At 36.0% G+C, this 16,419-nt stretch overlaps 3 protein-coding genes across 3 annotated transcripts; 2 read left to right on the forward strand and 1 right to left on the reverse strand.

Moving 5' to 3' along the window:
* The first annotated feature begins 655 nt into the window (after positions 1 to 655).
* Positions 656 to 3,694, forward strand: LOC110843742 (leucine-rich repeat-containing protein 15). Its single transcript, XM_022089772.2, has 10 exons — positions 656 to 810; positions 981 to 1,498; positions 1,607 to 1,659; positions 1,731 to 1,798; positions 1,893 to 2,087; positions 2,178 to 2,372; positions 2,470 to 2,564; positions 2,655 to 2,738; positions 2,805 to 2,984; positions 3,064 to 3,694. The coding sequence occupies exons 2-10, from the start codon at positions 996 to 998 to the stop codon at positions 3,230 to 3,232; spliced, it is 1,542 nt and encodes a 513-aa protein (XP_021945464.1). The 5' UTR covers positions 656 to 810; positions 981 to 995; the 3' UTR covers positions 3,233 to 3,694.
* A 3,874-nt stretch (positions 3,695 to 7,568) lies between these two features.
* Positions 7,569 to 10,813, forward strand: LOC110844697 (brain-specific homeobox protein). Its single transcript, XM_022090966.2, has 5 exons — positions 7,569 to 7,766; positions 7,934 to 8,132; positions 9,546 to 9,733; positions 9,848 to 10,001; positions 10,224 to 10,813. The coding sequence occupies exons 1-5, from the start codon at positions 7,569 to 7,571 to the stop codon at positions 10,556 to 10,558; spliced, it is 1,074 nt and encodes a 357-aa protein (XP_021946658.2). The 3' UTR covers positions 10,559 to 10,813.
* Positions 10,814 to 13,155: 2,342 nt separating this feature from the next.
* On the reverse strand, positions 13,156 to 16,419 carry LOC110843036 (inositol oxygenase). The gene is made up of 7 exons (XM_022088947.2): positions 16,130 to 16,419; positions 15,509 to 15,724; positions 14,521 to 14,691; positions 14,290 to 14,426; positions 13,834 to 13,968; positions 13,663 to 13,758; positions 13,156 to 13,592 (listed from the first exon to the last, which is right to left on the reverse strand). Exons 1-7 carry the CDS (start codon positions 16,151 to 16,153, stop codon positions 13,484 to 13,486), a joined length of 888 nt encoding a protein of 295 aa, XP_021944639.1. The 5' UTR covers positions 16,154 to 16,419; the 3' UTR covers positions 13,156 to 13,483.

Raw genomic sequence — 16,419 nt, forward strand, 5'->3', positions numbered from 1 at the left:
ATATTTTATTAGGGCGATTCGTGTGATACTTAGGGGTAAAAAATGAATTACGTGAGGGCAAAAGTAAATGACGGTTCATTTCCACAATTTAGGGGACAAAAACCTTAATGTTAGGGGGGTCGTTAATTACATCCAATTTTTAGCTCATCGAAACGCTTCCATTTTATTGAAATGGATTTGCAAGTTAGATTTATCCCTGCATGCTAATGTTTTTTAATTGATGTATTTGTAATAATTTATTAGTCAGTTAAAACTAATTGATCCTTCCTGTGCGGATGAGAATATGTAATCAATTTATGAGGGTGTAAAGTATATTGTGCGTGAGTCACTTTTTATGTATAGTATATGCAAGCTGAATCCCAGACGATGAACACACGTTAGTGTTTACTTTATGTCTATGATAAGCAATGCGCAACGGAAATATATATCTTACAAATGTTTTTGGTAATTTTATCTGTGACTGTTTTGTACTATCAATGCTGCAGTAGATAGAGAAAGACTTTTTTTGACAAACGTACATATGTATGTATGTATACTATTTTGCATGTATTTGTAATGATTTCATTTGGAATATATATGAGTCATTTGCGGTGATGATCAGGTTGTTATCGGAAAGGTGTGATAGATAACAAGGATTTTCATAAATGAAATGAAAGTGTGATCCAATATTGTAGTCTTTTTCTGCGTGCCACATCCTTGTGCCGAATGAGGACATTAAATATTTCATTTGTGCATCCTGACAAAGTTTATTTCTTACTTAAATTTTGATTATTATTGATATATTCTGACTTCTGAATTTACGTATTATTGGTAAGAGGTTGATAGTAATATACATATCTACTAATATCCATCCATGCGGTACAGGAATTTCTTACGTACGGAATAAGTGTATCGCATGGGTTGATGACCTATTTAATATTGAATTTCGTCATCTTACAAATTTTGTGTTCATTTTTTTTTAACATTTGTTAATAAAATAGGAAAAAAGTTACAAGATGAGTCGTTTATGGGTTATTGCATTTCTGATGGGCTTGCTACTAATTTCCTTGAACGGAGCGGTTGAGGACGGGATCAATATTTGCGGCCCAAATCTTTGTTTTTGTGACATTGAAGTAAAGCCTATTGAAATCAGTTGCGACGGGATTCAGTTGAAATCTTTTTGGGAAGAGGAGGATTGGAATGCTACATTTTTAGCATTAAATCTTACTGGAAATGAAGCACTTTCTGTAACATTTATTGGGAACGAGATTGAGCACGTTCCTATATTCCCAAATATTAACATAACCATGTTGTACCTTCAACGGAATAAAATTAAATCCATTGAACCTTACGCATTTTCACGTCTTGGGTGGTTGGAGTCACTCAATTTAGCGAAAAACGACTTGAACAGCAACTCTTTAATGGAAGGAATATTTTTCGGGCAGTTTAAAAGTGATAGCACGGGTTACTTTCCCATGCCTTTAAGACATTTGAATTTGTCTTACAACAACATTCATAGGTAATGAATAAAGTTATGAATTTATGTATCCAGATTATGTGTAAAATGTTACGTAAATGTACACTGAAATTACATAAAGTTATGAATTATTTGTAATTTAATTAACAGTATTCCAAAGGATTCATTTGACCATTTTAATAGCCTTACAACTATTGATTTGGGTAAGGAGAAATATGCGACCTACATAGCATGAATTAAACCAACTACATACATTTTATTAACTCTATTTCAGGTGGTAATCCGCTAATAACTTTGGAAGGGAATAGCAGGCAAGCAATCAGTGATATGCCAAAACTGGAGGTATATACAATAGTGAAAAATTGATCTCTAAAAATAATTTTATATAATTAAAACTTAAATTGCTGTTATTATATGAACATGAACACAATTATAGTTTCTTGGTTTGAGCAACACTTCCATATCTAGTTTGCCAGAAGGAATGCTTCATGGCCTTAATTATCTTAATGCTTTGGATTTGTCATACAATTTGTTCAAAACCGTCCCCAAAGAGTTCCAGGAAAATCATCAACTCCAAGTCCTTACTTTAGATGGCAATCTTTTTGAGACCTTAGACAAAGATTCTTTCCAGGTACAGAATTTTACTATACATACATTTATCTCATATCTCAGGAATATCTAATTTTATTATAACTAGTTGCTTTGACTGTTAAAATGACAGGGTCTTGGATCATTAGTGGATTTGAGTATTTGTCATATTCACACATTGAGAAAAATTGAGCAGTATGCTTTCAGCCCTTTAAAAAATTTGAAGAAATTGGTTATGGCATTCAACCCACTTTTGAAAGACATTGATGATGGAGCATTTGAAGATTTAGTTGAAGAAGACAATGCTGATCAGTGGCCCATAGCTGAAGTAATAATAAATATATAGCATAATATACATGTTATTTCAAGTGCATACATATGTAATTCGAGTCGAGTTAGATCAATTTAATTTCAACCACTTTCAGATTCACCTAAACGATAACGGGCTTACTCAAATTGACCAAGCACTTCTTCCGTGGATGCAGTTGGATTATGTGGACATTCAAAATAATCCTTTCAGGTACGGTATGAAGTAGAAGGATAGTGTAGTAAAATTATAAGTTTTGTTCTGCACCTCTTGGCGTCATAACCCGACTTGTGTACTTTTCAGATGTGATTGTAACTTGGAATGGATGGTTCTTGAATTGGTTGAAAGGATTCATACATCAACTCCAGCTTTGACATTTGATTTGACGTAAGCCTTACTACCTGAGAATTTCCTATTATTTTGGAATAAAACTAAAATTGATAAATATTACAGTTGTGCGGAGCCGAAGGACATGAAGGGGAAGTCAATCAACACTCTGACAAAGGAAAGGGAACTATTTGGCCGGTGCAGTAGAGGTGCTAATGGAAAGTATGGAAACCTGGTGGCTAACGATTACGACCCCACAGACACTGATCCCATTAAAGCTGCTGGAGTGACAATCTTAGTAATTGGGTGTGTCTTTAATTTTTTTTCTTTCCCCGTATATATAGCGTAATATTTACTTATAACGTGAGATTTTTCAATTTCACAGGATATTGTTAGTGGTTGTTGGACTTTCCATTCTTGGCTTCGCTGTGGTGAAGAGGAGAGCCATCACTCAAGCCTTGATGGCACCATCATCTCAAATTCGCTATGAGCGAGCTGACACGGAAGATGGCTCCGAGTGGAAGTACAGCCAACCTTCGGCAGGCTACAAATGAGCATGACACTGCGTCATATTATTATGACGTGATTTCGCACTTGACATCCTTTACGTCCTTCCTTTCTTGTTGTAATGCATGCATAAAGACTTAATCACTTTGATCACCTTTCAGATCCAATGGATCGTAATTTCGTAATAATTATCGTAATTTTTAATCTTGAATTTTATTTTAAGTTAAATTTTTAAATTTCGTTGAAATGTGACGAGCACGATTCAGTCTTCTAAATGTTTTTATTTTTTATGTGATATAATATATTTAGATATTTCGAATATTTTAACTATGCTGATTTTGTAAATTATAGCTACCATAATATATTGATGACTGTTTATTAATGAAATGAATTTTTACATGAACCAAATTGTGTCATCTATATTTTGTTCATATGAAAGTTGACGAGATATGTGTGTGTACATATGCAATTAAAATTAGTGTGATAAAATTCTCGACGGTTTCATAGTATTATCCGATGGAGTTTGGATGAATGATTTTATTGAATGATTTCAGGAATGAAATATTTGCACAAAGTAAAGATTTATGTGATTGATTGTCCAAACTCAATGAGTTGTTTCAGGAAAAATAACGGTCAGTTAATTTCAATTCGTTAATGCATTGCTGATTTTTTTCATTTAATTATGTTCATCAAGGCTTATTATTGAATAGCACGTTTGATGCCACTGCACAATTGATTAATTAGTAAAAATATGTGGATTTTTTCAATTTCAAAAGTAACACTTCAAGCCAATTCAAGACAGAGATGTACAAATGTGAATTTTGTTCATGTGACATCATATAAATCTCTACTATTCGTATGAAGTCGTACTCTTGGGTCACAAATTATTTGTCAAAGATAATTTTTTAATTCTAGACATTTGTTCCTATAAATGTGCACTAGTTACCATACAATATCGGACATTTATGATAAGCATCTGGGAAAGGGTGACTTGTGCTTGTTAAGAATTTGATAAAGATGAAACGACGTGAAATGAAACAGATGACGATGAGATCAAAGGGCAGTTAGTTACATCAGTAGAACGGAATTGGGAAGTGAACGAGTTGAGGTAAATCACAAAAATCTGTGGTGGATGATTCATCTCTTCCTTGCACTAATCCTAAATGCTACGTGAGCGACATTTACTTGTAACGAGAAATATTGTTCTTCATTAGAAGAAATGTGGACTTGCGTTTTATTTATTTTTGACCAAGGCCGTTTGACTTTATTTTTTTCCTTCAAATATGAGCACTGGAGGACGGTTTAACTACCTATATTTGTATGTATGTACTGATGGATGGATGAATGATTTGAAAGAATAAATTCCAAAATATACGTACATATTTATATATTTATATATGTGGACATGCACATGTAGTTAGTGTTAAATTTAGTGTGTCATGTTTCAATAAAATGTTTGAATTTGTGTCAAAATAAGGAAATACAAATTATTTGTAAATTGGTTAAATGGTTGGTGTTTTGGGCAGTACATATTTCTCAATATTTGGCTTTCCTCTAATCACTTTATTGGCTTTTGATATCGGCACAATTAATGTAATTTCGTTGGCTCCATGGCGACAATTATGTCAATTTTTCCGGTGTGGTTACCAAATTGAGTCAGACAGAATAAAGTCAAAATAAAAACTCCGACGGAAGGAAACTCATGAAATCTTAATATCAATCAACCCCAATGGCATACAATTAAAGTTATAGAATGTTGTTAAAACCAGAGGGCGGATATGTATGTATTTCTAACTTTTTCAAATCAAATCAGATCGCACTAAAACTTCGTATACTGACATCCCATCGAAGCGTGATTTCAAAAATTCAAACATAGTTTTCCATATTTTCCATATTTTAGGGTTTTCGTACATATACATATTTTGATACATATTTTGAGGTTTTTTGCGTACATGCACATATTTTCCTACATATTTGAGCCTTTTTCTAAATGTAAATATTTTGATACATATTTCGAGGTTTTTTATGTCAAAATCTTTTTATCACTTCAAAACGTGACCTTAGTATCCAACGCCACAAACATGACAACTATTTTTATGAATTTACACTAACTAATTTCAACTACGAAATCTTGTAACAAATTTCCCATCTTGTAAATGTCTTGATAATGAATAGCAGATAGCATTCGAAATATTGACAAAATAAAGCAAAACTTTTTCTTCGACTTTTCCACTTAACTCCGTGTAATCCAATTATTAAAATCTTTTTCTTTATTAAGAAGTTAAAGTTTTGTCAAAATTAAATTTTCATGTAAACGACTAGCAAATCCAGTTTACCCCATTTTTCAAGCCAAAAAAATTACCCCTGAAATCTATAAATATAACTAATGCAGCATTATTGGTCACTAGGCGAAGATTAAAATGAAACATTGAATAATTCGTTGATAAAAGTGCTAAAAATTTGAAAGGTTTGGAAAATTAAGCATCAATACAGTAGAAAATTGCAATTGAAAAATATTTTTTATGTGCATATTTTCGAGTTTTTTAAGCACATATTACATACATATTTTGAGGAATTTAAGTACATACATATCCGCCCTATGGTTAAAACACTTTAGAATCTGGAAAGACAACTTTGAAAGGAAAAGGAAAGTATTTAGTATGATTAAATGAATCTGTGATGAAGATCTGTACAAGAAAAGTACTTGAGACATTAAATCCACTAATGTTTTGAGACACATAAAAAAATATATTTCTTGCAATTGGATCAGTTCGTGTATAGAACATGGGATACATATGTATGTACATATGTATATGTAGACGCATATACGCATGCATAAATATGTACTTAGATGAATGGTTCAGTTCAACCCAACCAAAATGCATTTCTTTCCAAGTTATTTTCTGGTAAATGACATTGACTTTATCCTGGATAGCATTTACCAGTTATTATTGTTTATGAGGAGAGGTTAGGTTGAGGAAGTATGAGGTTTGAGAATGTCCCATAAACGGTTGGTTGGTGGTAGTGGTTGACATTTGACTGACATTTCTTCGCCTCTAATGACCACTTTGGGGAGACCAGAGTTTCACTGTACCCCATCATTAGGTCACCTTCTCCTGATCTATCTCTCTCATCAAATCTCAAATATATTAAACTTGCGTGTCTTGTTCCTTTCAAGTCCACTAATGAGACACTTTCATTCACAACGCGGCCAAGTATGCAGTTTTGTTCAAGTGAATACAACAAGTTCTTGGATAGGTTAATAAACTTAATTGTGTGTGATGTCATGATGGTGTTTCTCCTGCGATAGTTTTTTTAAGTATGATATTAATGCTGCATCTCTCGTTCAAAATGTACGTAAGTTATTTCACTATCCTGCCGGAGGAAAAATTATCCAAGTAAACGATGTCTCAAAATCTTGGGACATGTGCACATATACACATACACATAAAATAATTTGCATAAAAGACAACCGAATAACTTTGAGTAAAAATAAACTTAACCGAAACCAATATGGAGGACAAATAACCAAGAAAACCAATTGAGAATATGAATAAATGTATGGAACACGAATCTGGTTGCATGAAAATGCTCAGGAAGAATATCTATCTACGCCTATGTGAATATTACTAAAACTTCAAGTGAAAGAAAGTTCAACATTTTGAATTTTATGGATTCAGATCAAGCATTGATCTGAATGGTGTCTAATATAAAACGAACTTTGGATTGCATGAATCAAACAATCTGTATATAACTAAATTTAGTTTTATTGAGGAATAGCGTTACAAAATCATGTCCCATTCAGCAGATTGAAACTTTTATTCTCAAATTTCACTTGTTCTCACCCCACAAACCGATCCGTACGTACATATGTACGTACATACTTGTATCCATACATAAGCTCGAGTTCTGTGAAGAGAAGAAAGCCGACGAACTGGAGAAAGACGAGGGAACAATCTCTCCACATTCTCTCCTTGGTTGTTAGTAGAGTCAGAATCATCATCATCTGGAAGGGGTATGAATCTGGTGGATGGATGGGGGCTGAGTTGAGTGAAAGTGCTTTGGAGAAAGTGCTCATTATTTGGAGATTTGGGTGGTGATAGTGAGGCGGGGAGGAGGCGGAGTCCCTTTCGTTGTCACGGGCAAGGGCCAATGGGCTTAGTGCACTCTACCATTATCCTGGTAACGGGGCAGTTAACTTATCTACTGTGGGTTACCTCCACTTAGCCCATTTCCTTTTCAAAATCCAAATCTACCCAGCTTATCTCTGTAAGCACGCTCTGTCGCTCTCAAAAACTGGGCACTGGAAGACCCAAGGGCTCAGTCCTGCACCGGACACAAGCCTTTCTAAATCAACACACTTTCACTCTTTTCGTCATGAAGATGTTTCGGAGTGAGAGTGGTAGAGCCTTCGTAGCCACAAAGACGGCTTCTACCAGCAGCGGAATACAGAATATCAGTGGTGCTGATGGTGGTGTTAGTGAAAGTGAAACAACTACTTTGAGACAACAATCCATGAAAAATCACTCTAGCAATTCTACATCATTCTTAATTGACGACATATTATTCCAAAGACCAAAGGTTAATACTAATCACACTTTGATCCTTCCTGTCTTTTGGGGGGAGTTATTTATTTTCTACCGTGTACATGCACAAGTATTTATGCTTGGGGAATCTGAATGTATTTTATTTAGTATACCATAAATTATGTTTAATTTGTAATGTGTATTTCCACATTTGTTTTTCAGAATTTGGCACGTGAGCTACTAGTCTCGAGAGAACGATTTGTTTCCCAACACAACTCAGTAAATGGGAACCTTGATCACCCGTCTCAATTTTCCCCTGTGAAAGGTAACAACGGCGAATTGACATCTTATTCGGCCTTTCTTCACCCCTTCTTCCCAAGACCTGATGTCACCACTCATCCCTTCTTCTTGGCTGCAGCAGGTCAGCACCATCATGTTTTATTTCATTCGATATTTACTTACATGCATAAACCAATCAAAAAATTACTCCTAATATAAAACAACAAATTTTATTCCTATTTTCTGATTGGTTGATTTAATACCTGTCACCTGTTAATATTATATTTGTCACTTAAAGGAAAATTTAGTTAGAAATTCACTCAGAAATAGTATAAAAATGTAATCTGACAAATATTCGAAATATCTTTCCTGAAAATAATGTGCTTGCTGAACAGACTTTTTTATATGCACATATTTACATGTCGCTATTAGCCGGGTGCAAGTTGATATTTCGCTGTATCCATATAATGGTTCTTCAACTATTTAATCGAGCCTTATTCTATTCAAAGGTTATTCTTATTCTATTCTCTGTCCATATTCACAAAGCGGAACACATTACGTTCCGTTTTGGGACTAATCTTCCACCATAATATGCGATGGGAGGATGGGGAAGTAAAAGGTCGCTCATTCTTTTTTTTACCTCATGATTTTCATAGTTTTCCGTATATGTTGTTAGTTTAGTTTCAGTTGATGCAGCTACACACATGCATACATATCAGTTTGAACTGCATTTAGTCCTCAACTTTCGTAATATTAGCAAAATAACGCACTTTTGTTATTGGGAACAAAAAGAAGCACAACATTTATAAGTAGCTGCTTATTACACATTGTTCCAGAACTGTGAAGTCATAAGAACTTATTATTTGTAATTATTATTACACAATTCATTAAAAAAGGATTGACACTGTCACTCATGGATTGTGTTTAGATATCGAATTACATCATCATTATCCGCAATCGTAATCCTTCCTGACTGCATCCATTCATCGCATACAATTACGATGACCATTTTCATCCTTTTGAACTCATGGTTACATGGTTGGTTGATGTTTGGATTCCGGGATTATTTTAGTCTTGATATGCGAAGTGACAGGGATTTCCACCATGCAGGCACTAATTATGACGTGTATAAAATTTGGGAACGCATCTTATTACACCCAATTAGACAAGGGGAGCAGCCTTAAGTACCGTCATCACCACACAATAATATTTCTCGCTTCATTACAAATGAGAGGTCTATCGCTCTTGGTTTTCAATTTAGACAAGCCGAGTTAGAACAATTTAGATTTGACACCCATACATTGTCATGTATCGAAGGATATGAGCATTCTGTTCTCATGTCATTAAATATTATTATGTAACCCGTGCGTGGATATAATTCTGCACATTACTCATTGTGAATAATTGTGATGCGAGAATTGAGTGACATTCGATACTCATGGAAAAACATATGTGTGTACTGAACTAAGCCCAGAAATGTCCAAGTGACAATGAGACGAGGCGAGATGAGACATGGAAAAAGTAAATAAAACTATACATCTCATTTTGTTCTCAGGTCTCCCATTCAGCTCCCTTTTTAGTGGTGGTGACCCAGGAGGAAAGCATTGTCGTCGGAGGAAAGCTCGCACCGTATTCAGTGATCAGCAATTGAACGGATTGGAGAAACGATTCGAGGCGCAAAGATACTTGAGCACCCCGGAAAGGATCGAGCTGGCCAATGCTCTCAATCTATCCGAAACTCAGGTATAGCTAATTAGTCCTCCTGCTACAAATATTATGCTATTTACCAATTGCTTGATAATACTTGGAATAAACATGATTAAACATTATTAATTAGCATTAACTCTATTTGTGCAGGTCAAGACATGGTTTCAAAACCGGAGGATGAAGCACAAGAAGCAGTCCCGGAAGGGTCTCACGTCTGACGGAGGTGGTTCAACTGGAGGGGGAGGAGGGAAGAAGGCAACTGGAGATGACTCGGCTGGAGATCCTGTCGCTGGTGGTGGTGGAGGTGTGAAGTGGTTCCGTTCTCTCCCTTTTCACACCTGCTCTTGGACTCTCCCTACTCATTTGCTTATCTTGCCTTCTTTTCCACTAGAAATTATGGTTCCCTGCAAAACCTCATTTCAACATTAGTCTCACTAAAAATGCTATCCGATCCTCTCATTCCTTCCTGATTACGATAGATGAAGCACAATTTACTTCCACCATTTCAAATTCTTCTTCGTTCCAGAGCTGCTGCCCATGGACTTTTCTCAACGTGGAGGAATGTCGAAAAGTTTTTCCGCCATGGTTGACCCCCATTCCCAACTGGACGAGTATGAGAAGCCCTCCCCCCACAACAGCAGGAAACGGTTTCCTTCGCTGGGACGGTCCTCGTACAACAGTTACGAGGAGGACGAGGATGGTGACGAAGAAATGATGAGTGAGATGGAGGACGAGGACGAAATTGACATTGTTTCCTCCGAGGATGCCCCCACCACCGCCACGCTCGGTCATCATGCAATGGTGTCGCACAACAACAATCCGACCCTCTTTGCCCAACATCACCCTCTTGCCCTTCTCTAAGTGGGGACTTGACCTTAGTTACGTTCGTTAATTCGTGAAGGGAAGGGAGTAATAATGAGTATGATGCAGTATTATTAGTCGTGTAGATTGTCGTCGTTACTCGTTTTAGTCAGTATTGTTTGTGTGTGATGTGATATGCATTTAGTCACTTGGAAGGATGGGAAATGATAAAATCTCTTCTTGTCATTGTACTCATATGATACCGAATTAAAAGAATGATAAGATGTTACGATAATAAAGATAGTTTGACGTTTATTGCAGAAAAGTTGTTCACAAGTCGGACTTAATTATTCACATCTGGATGGCTACATTGTATTGTATTATGCCATGTGTGAGTGGGCACATGTAATGAAAGGGTAGAATTTTCTATGGGAAATTGTAACATTAGGGCATGCGATAGCAAATCATTTCATAACTGCTAGTTTCGTAATTTGTAATGAAAGGTAGCATTTGTTTGTCGATTGTCATCTCCGCTTAAGGATCACTACGAAGGGCATCTTGACACAATACTTTGCATTGATGTACTCGTATGATGAAGTGAAAGGCTCGAGAGAAATGTATAAGTAGGAATATTAAATATTTGAAATAGATCCATTACAGATGTAGTCCACGCCTATTTTTAATATTTACTTACCAATGCCTGGAAAACTATTCAAATGGCCATTTAATTGTTATTGCATTTACCATCTTCAAACGTTCTTTGATAACAAGTGATTGAAAAAAATCTAGATATAAGATTGTAAAATATTCCATTTATGAAACAATAATCTGGACCAAGAAGCAGTCACACATGTAAAAAGTAACTACGTATGTGTAGATGCCCATCCGCAGCCGACTAATATTAATTTATATGTGCTTTGAAAAATGTCACATCCGATTTCACACCCGGATTAATTGAATCTGTGATGTTCGACAAGAGAGGCGAAATGAGATTGGAAGAAATGGCATTTGATTTGATGAAATTATTGGCTCCATTCCTGGTGGATTTAGGGGATTAGGATTGAGTTAAGGCTTTGCTTATGGGTCCACAGCCCCGTGGGGATGTAAATAAGAGGAGAGACAACAATGACGAGAGTAATGAAAGTAAAAGCGGTGGAAAATGAACTGATAATGCGGGTTGATTGGAGAGATTGGCTCTCGGAAGGAAGCAATAATAACTCCACAATATGCTCCTCTCGCAAACTTATTAAATTATCTCTGAATTACCTCTGTCCCTGCTGCTCATTCCTCTCCCCCGTGAAGGCAGGCATCCATCCATCCAAAACTACCCTCCCGTGTCAACCCGGGTACCAGGCGCCCTGTTTTCCGCTTCCGACGTGACTTGTGCACCCACGGGCAGGGGCACCCAGAGAGTGAATGCAATAATGAAGTAATTTGGTCTTGAATGGAGTTTTATGATGAGATGACAAGTGCAATTAAGCAGGTACGTACACATACTAGAGACCCACGGGGACCCTGTACTTTGTGCACTTACTTTATTTTGTTTGTAATAGAGAGAAGAAAAGGAAAAGTTCAAAGGCATGCATTATTATTCTGCTCTTTCAGCCATCCGATTTCTCATCTGAAACCAACTTCCTACACACAATATACAACATATATATACGGATAATCTCCATATTCAACCCTAATTAAATTCTTATTACTTCTCATTCAACTCGGTTAAATAACCAAAACACTCCTTTACTCTACGTTATCAAACCTAACCAACTCCGGATCCAATATTTGAAAGCAAATTCTTATCATGCCATGGAACCTTTACATATGTACATATATTTCCATGATAAATAAAAGCGTATGCAAAATTTCATCTCATAAACAAGTTTGTCTCATCTATTCAGATTCACGTAAAATTGGGCATATGGATTTCTGGAGATTTTACACGTACGACTTGACTTCACTTCAACTTCAAGTATTAAAAGACTTAATCAATCACTCGGAACTGGGGACTACTTAAATATTTGAGTCCAAATTGCTACGAAAACAAAGTTTTAATCCTGAATTTCCTAGTCTGCTGGTAGATACATACATATATCATATGTATGTATATACTTATATCTATAGGGGCGGGGAGGAAGGGATTGAATTCCCCAAGGATCAAGTGATTCGTCGATTTAAAAATAAATCCTACTTACATACATCGAATGGTTCGTTCGTTGGTTCGTTGGTCCAACAATGCGAGGCCTTTCTTTTTACTGAGCATTCATGCATCACGGTGAGGATGCACTAACAGACTTTAATCAGAATGAAGGTGATAAATATTTGCAGAATTTTTAAACAAAATGCACATGAATTTGATTTTGCATGTTTGAACGGTTTAGAGATGATGTAATGCCATGTTAGTTGGTAAGTAGTTGGTAATTGGACGGAGAAAAGGCTGTTTTGCAATTACGGAGCAAAAGTTCGACTTGCTTAAGCCGATTTACTTCCATAAGTCCCTCCTGGCAGTACACCAAGTTTATTTTGTTTTTTCTTATACTGCACCCTTACGCAATATCTTATTAACTCTGCGCACATAAGTAAATCCAGCCTCGTATAAACCTCCCATTTGAACAAATGACTTGAAGCAAAAATATGACGATTTTGTACAAGTTTTATACTACATAGTATCTGCATATAATTGTTACATTTTATTTTCCTACTCGATATAATATATGTTTATTGTTTATATACTTGTGGTTCACAACATCATTTTACGTAAATCGTTATTCATGTAGCAAAGCTGAACACGAATTTAGCGGTTATAATAGGTACATAGTTATATGTTAATAAGTTTCAGTTACAGTTAGGCAATGTATGTACAATCTTATGTATAGTAAGTAATATAAGGTTACTAAAAACTAGGGATATAGTAAAATTAAAAAAGATGAATGAAGATTTATATGAAAAAGTATAGAAAACAAGTTTTAATGTGTTTCTCGCTGCTTTTTACCACTCCAATTCTCCAGGAATGTATTTGTCAATCAACTTTTGGTAGTATGGTTTAAGTGCAACAATGTCCGGGATTTCGTGGCTCTTGGTGTAAAGGTCGTACTTGCTGCAATGATAAACAATGTAGAATTGTTTGTTTAGTTATAATTATGCTATGCAAAATGCATTAAACTTACTTGAATTCGCGAATCCAAGGAAGCATTTCCAAATCCTTCTTATCGCACAGATGATGATAATCTCCACCAGAGTGCCATGGGTAAAATGAATGAAATCTGTTGGTAATAAAAATTGAATTACCTAAACAAAATGTATGATTTTTTGTGCTTAACACTGTAGTTATGAATTACCTTATCATGTACAAGGCTTGTTCCGGAAGTGTTGTCTTGTTGTGGACCAATACTCTGTACAAAAACTCGTCGTGACCCCATGACATCGTCACATTGGAAAGCCCACAATGTTCTTCATAAATTCCGAATTTGGTACTGTAAAGATAATAATGTCATAATGTATTCACTTATGTAAGAAATTACGCTCACGATGCGGTATGCGGAAAGGCGAAGGAAACAAAGAGGAAAATGTCGAGCTTGGGGGGCTCTCTCGCAACAAAGAACACCACTTTTCACCATCTACGAAGGCCAGTTCGTGCTAACCAGAGAGATGGCTCAGCTCGGCATTTCGATAAGACTGTGTCAACGAGGTTGGGTTAGGTTAGGTTACCCCAAACACGCATCGTTACAAATTGTTTGAAGTTTGGACTTTGAGATGAAATAATTAGCTTTTCATGGTATTTATTTATGACTTACTTGTATCGCTCGTCGTATGTGTCTGGATTGTTGACAAAGCTGGTGTCTCGATAAACAATAGACGGGGCATGTTGACACCCAACAGGGAATGTGTCACCTACGACAGCCCATTGTGGCTCATCATAAAAAGCCATGACCTGTTGCATAAAAATAATGGAATTATTATCAATTATGATGAATCAAGATGAAGCGATCGAGTTCTATTTTGATGTCCCTTTTTATATCAAGTACCTTGCCAAGATCGTGGATAAGACCAGTCAGGTGAAACCAATCGTCATCGGGATGCTCGAGGCGAATTCGTTCAGCAGTTTGGAAAGCATGCACTATGTTCGGAATAGAGTTGTCAGGATCACTTTCATCGACGAGGTTGTTCAATTTCTCCAATGCGTCCATAATCCCGGACTGTAATTAAAGTAATGAAAATGGCACATTTATTTATTTATTTATCGACTGATGCAGCGAAAAGAAGTATATTTAGCAAGTACATTCTTGCAATGCAACATATAAAGAGATAAGGCAAGCAGGTTATCATTGTGAAGAGGTCAAGAAAGGATGACGCAATTTTATACGTAACATTTTAATTGAGTAGGGCAGTTGGATGCAATTTTCATCCATGTGCAACCACCACCACCAAATATCTAAGTAAGCGATCACTCAAGTTGTGTTTATAAATTGTCCCCAGCATAGTCCAATATATGCAGCATCATATTATCTCATCTTGTGGTGTGTGGCGATAGAATGACAGACTTTTATGCCTTGGTTGAAATATTACCTCTCCAACAACTCACATTTGTTACCAGCCTCATGAATACTATCTTCAACTCACTTCCAGTCTTACTTTCAATGTCAACATCCCGTGCATTAAATTTCTGAACTTTAGTAGTAAGCCTAACCCAAGTCGAAAATACTAAAGTTTGAACAATTTTTACATGTAATTATTTTGTACAGATTTTGAATGGACTTTGGCCTTTTTCTATATTCTCCAGCCGACACATTTAAATTTCAACCTTTGTTGTTCGTTATTTTTCTAGTGTTTTTATTACCTGACCTGTAATTTACTTTACAACCGAAATTATATTGTGGAAACTAGTGCGTCCAAAATGCAGTATGTAGTTGTAAAATATTCTACCATGGTCATGAATAGCAAACAATATAAGCAAAAATAAATAAGTGAAAATGTAGATGCTAAAAGTTGATAGAATGATAATGGAAAACAAACCTTGAATGTACTGAAACTTGTCCACTGCTGGATCCTGTCCGTTACGAAGTGCATCGTTTGATTTGTATGCATCTCAAGATAAGTCTTTCGTACTCTTTCCTTGATAGGATTATTTTCATCTATAGAGTAATCGCGGAAGCATTCCAAAGCCTTTGCTGCAAATTTTAGTTCGGGCCTTAGGTGCTCGCTGGGATCGATGAGGTTCACGATTGACAACTGCAACGTACACATACAGAGACCATCAAAATAGTAAAAGGTGGATTGAATTGAGAAAACAGAGTTGCGACATTTATTTTTCATGAGAATTACATCTTCTAAAGCCTGGTATTGTAACACTTCTTCATGGAGAGCAAGGAAATGCAAGAGAAAAAACATATAACGTACAACAAACTAAACTACATTGATACTACATGTGCACATGTATTCTCATAACCCGAGGAGTATATGTATACTCGGGTATATATGTAATGATTATACGTGTTACATATATTTTAAAATATTTTGTATTTAAAGATCTTGCTCATATCTGGAAGTTGCATTGTGTTACATAAGAGGCTTAATCGGTGTTGGTCAACCTCTAGGAAATATTTTTTGTCGTTAAAAATAGTGGACTCTACTTACCGGTTGGCCTATTCCAGACGGCATTTTAACAGCGAGGAGAAAGTTGAGACGGGGTCGGTGAGGTAGGATTTGTCTTCTTCTTCTTCTGATGGGGAAGGATACTTCGTCAATTATTGACAAGTGGTGGAGGTGGTTTGATCGGGATGAAAGCTCTGACTTGGCTTCGTTTCTTCTTCCACCCGGGTAATACTTTCTACCGAAATAGTTGCTAAATGTTTAAGTTGGGAGAGATTACTGCCACTACCAAGTTCTGTAATGGTCGAGAATTGCTCTGGTTGTCAATCCTGGAG

The sequence above is a fragment of the Folsomia candida genome, unplaced genomic scaffold, assembly GCF_002217175.1.
Source record: "Folsomia candida strain VU population unplaced genomic scaffold, ASM221717v1 Fcan01_Sc002, whole genome shotgun sequence".
NCBI classification, from domain to species: Eukaryota; Metazoa; Arthropoda; class Collembola; order Entomobryomorpha; family Isotomidae; genus Folsomia; species Folsomia candida.

Coding starts and splice junctions, on each gene's coding strand:
- LOC110843742 (XM_022089772.2), top strand. CDS start 996: ATGAGTCGTTTATGGGTTATTGCATTTCTGATGGGCTTGCTACTAATT. Junction 2,088..2,177: donor TAGACAAAGATTCTTTCCAG/GTACAGAATTTT, acceptor TTAAAATGACAG/GGTCTTGGATCATTAGTGGA. Junction 2,565..2,654: donor ATTCAAAATAATCCTTTCAG/GTACGGTATGAA, acceptor TGTACTTTTCAG/ATGTGATTGTAACTTGGAAT.
- LOC110844697 (XM_022090966.2), top strand. CDS start 7,569: ATGTTTCGGAGTGAGAGTGGTAGAGCCTTCGTAGCCACAAAGACGGCT. Junction 7,767..7,933: donor TATTATTCCAAAGACCAAAG/GTTAATACTAAT, acceptor TTTGTTTTTCAG/AATTTGGCACGTGAGCTACT. Junction 8,133..9,545: donor CTTCTTCTTGGCTGCAGCAG/GTCAGCACCATC, acceptor TTTTGTTCTCAG/GTCTCCCATTCAGCTCCCTT.
- LOC110843036 (XM_022088947.2), bottom strand. CDS start 16,153: ATGCCGTCTGGAATAGGCCAACCG. Junction 14,692..15,508: donor CAAGTTTCAGTACATTCAAG/GTTTGTTTTCCA, acceptor CTTTAATTACAG/TCCGGGATTATGGACGCATT. Junction 14,427..14,520: donor TTATCCACGATCTTGGCAAG/GTACTTGATATA, acceptor TTTATGCAACAG/GTCATGGCTTTTTATGATGA.